The following is a 1,518-nucleotide window of genomic DNA, read 5'->3' as shown; positions in this document are numbered from 1 at the left end:
TCTACGTAAAATTGTGTTTTGAATGTCCCTTTTCACTATTTTTTCGTGTTACTATAAGTGTATTTAGAGTTTACAGTTCGACACATTCTGTGTTCTTTGAGTTGCTAGTGGAAGATTGAGAACATCCCCTGTCAACCTTCGCGTGGGCAGCCAAGCCACACACAGCGTTCTTGAGCACCTCCCGCACACTGTTCACGAAAACGAAGTACAGCACGAAGTTCAGGGACAGCCCGAAGGCCTCCAGGCAATTGGCTAACGCGCGAAACACCTGTTGGATAGTTGATCAATAAGGAATGGAAAAAAATATGTTATTTTGGCATGGAAATATGAAATAGAGAAGTATGGGTTGCATTACTTTTTATCAACAACTTCGTATATCTTATCGTTATCTTCACTGAAAACAAGTTGACTTACTTCATGGCCAAAAGAGCCGTAAGTGGCGCCGTCTATGTCAATGAGGGCCAGCACTGCAGCGGGCAGAGTAGTCGCCAGGAAACTCACGACGATAGCCACCAGGAGGTAGACGAGTCTCTTTTCCTGATGCCGTCTGCTCTGATCCTCGCTCCCCTTGCTGGCCGAGCTGGGCTGCATGGTCACCAGCGGCTTGCTCCTCATCTGGTTGCGCCTCTCTGTCGTATTGTGGAAGGTGTAGATGATGCAGCCATTGAGCACAGCCAGGATGATGGCCGGAAAAATGCGGTGACACAGCTCCACGATCAGTTCATAGTACTCCTTTGCCGACTCGTTGGTTTGGTTGGACTGGTACGTCCACCCAGCTCCGGACGCGGCACACACGACCTCCATGAAAAAGCCCTGCGGGAGATACAATACCACGGGGACCAAGAATGAGCATGCTATCCTGATGGCAGCCAAGCGAGGCGCGCTGATCTCGACGTAGCGCCTGGGATGGCACACGGCGATGTAGCGGTCCACAGACAGCCCCACCACAATGTAGACACTGGCACTCGTCAGCCCGTTCATCAACGGAGTTTCAAAGTGGGCGTAGTAGAACGCCCATCCATAGGGCAGTTCTTCCCTTTCAAGAAACACAATCGCGGGCACAAGGGAAAGGGAGGCCAGCATATCCGCAATCGCCAGCCAGAAGAGGTATCGGTATGTCGTCGTCTGAGCTTGACGGTTCTGCTGATGCTTCTGGGGTTGATTGATCTTCCAGAGCGTCAGGATGTTGATCACGTTGGTCAGCACACCTGTGATGATCAGCACCGGCATGACGTAGCGATAGACGACATCCTGTAGTACCTGCAGCTCCTGATTGCCTACTGAATCGGCGGCGTTGGCGTCCAATGTGGCGTTGGCGTCCATGGTGCCAAAGGGGGAAGGCAGGCAGGCTCTGAGGGCGTAGGAGAATAATGTTTGTAAACGTTTCTGACTCTCAGACAAAGGGATATCATGTCTGTTGAAATACTGTATCGTCACCACTAATATCAGTTTGTTTCTTGTTGATTTTGTGCGTTAATAAAAATCGGGCATCATGCAGTTTGGAACCGTGGCCAGCAG

At 50.7% G+C, this 1,518-nt stretch overlaps 1 protein-coding gene across 2 annotated transcripts in view; it reads right to left on the bottom strand.

Annotated features, from left to right (window-relative positions):
• Nucleotides 1-1,351, bottom strand: part of LOC119590755 (probable G-protein coupled receptor AH9.1) — a gene marked incomplete at its 5' end in the record, with an annotated part of 2,793 nt that extends 1,442 nt beyond the window's left edge. Inside the window, 2 exon segments of one of the 2 annotated variants that reach the window (XM_037939464.1) lie at nucleotides 137-268; nucleotides 415-1,351. In XM_037939464.1, the coding sequence (XP_037795392.1) occupies nucleotides 137-268; nucleotides 415-1,351 (1,069 nt within the window). 2 annotated transcript variants of the gene reach the window in all.
• Between the last annotated feature and the right edge of the window lie 167 nt (nucleotides 1,352-1,518).

The sequence above is a fragment of the Penaeus monodon genome, chromosome 27 (assembly GCF_015228065.2).
Source record: "Penaeus monodon isolate SGIC_2016 chromosome 27, NSTDA_Pmon_1, whole genome shotgun sequence".
Lineage (NCBI taxonomy): Eukaryota > Metazoa > Arthropoda > Malacostraca > Decapoda > Penaeidae > Penaeus > Penaeus monodon.
The sequence above is the reverse complement of the archived record's forward strand: the minus strand, read 5'-3'. Positions and strand labels throughout refer to the sequence as shown.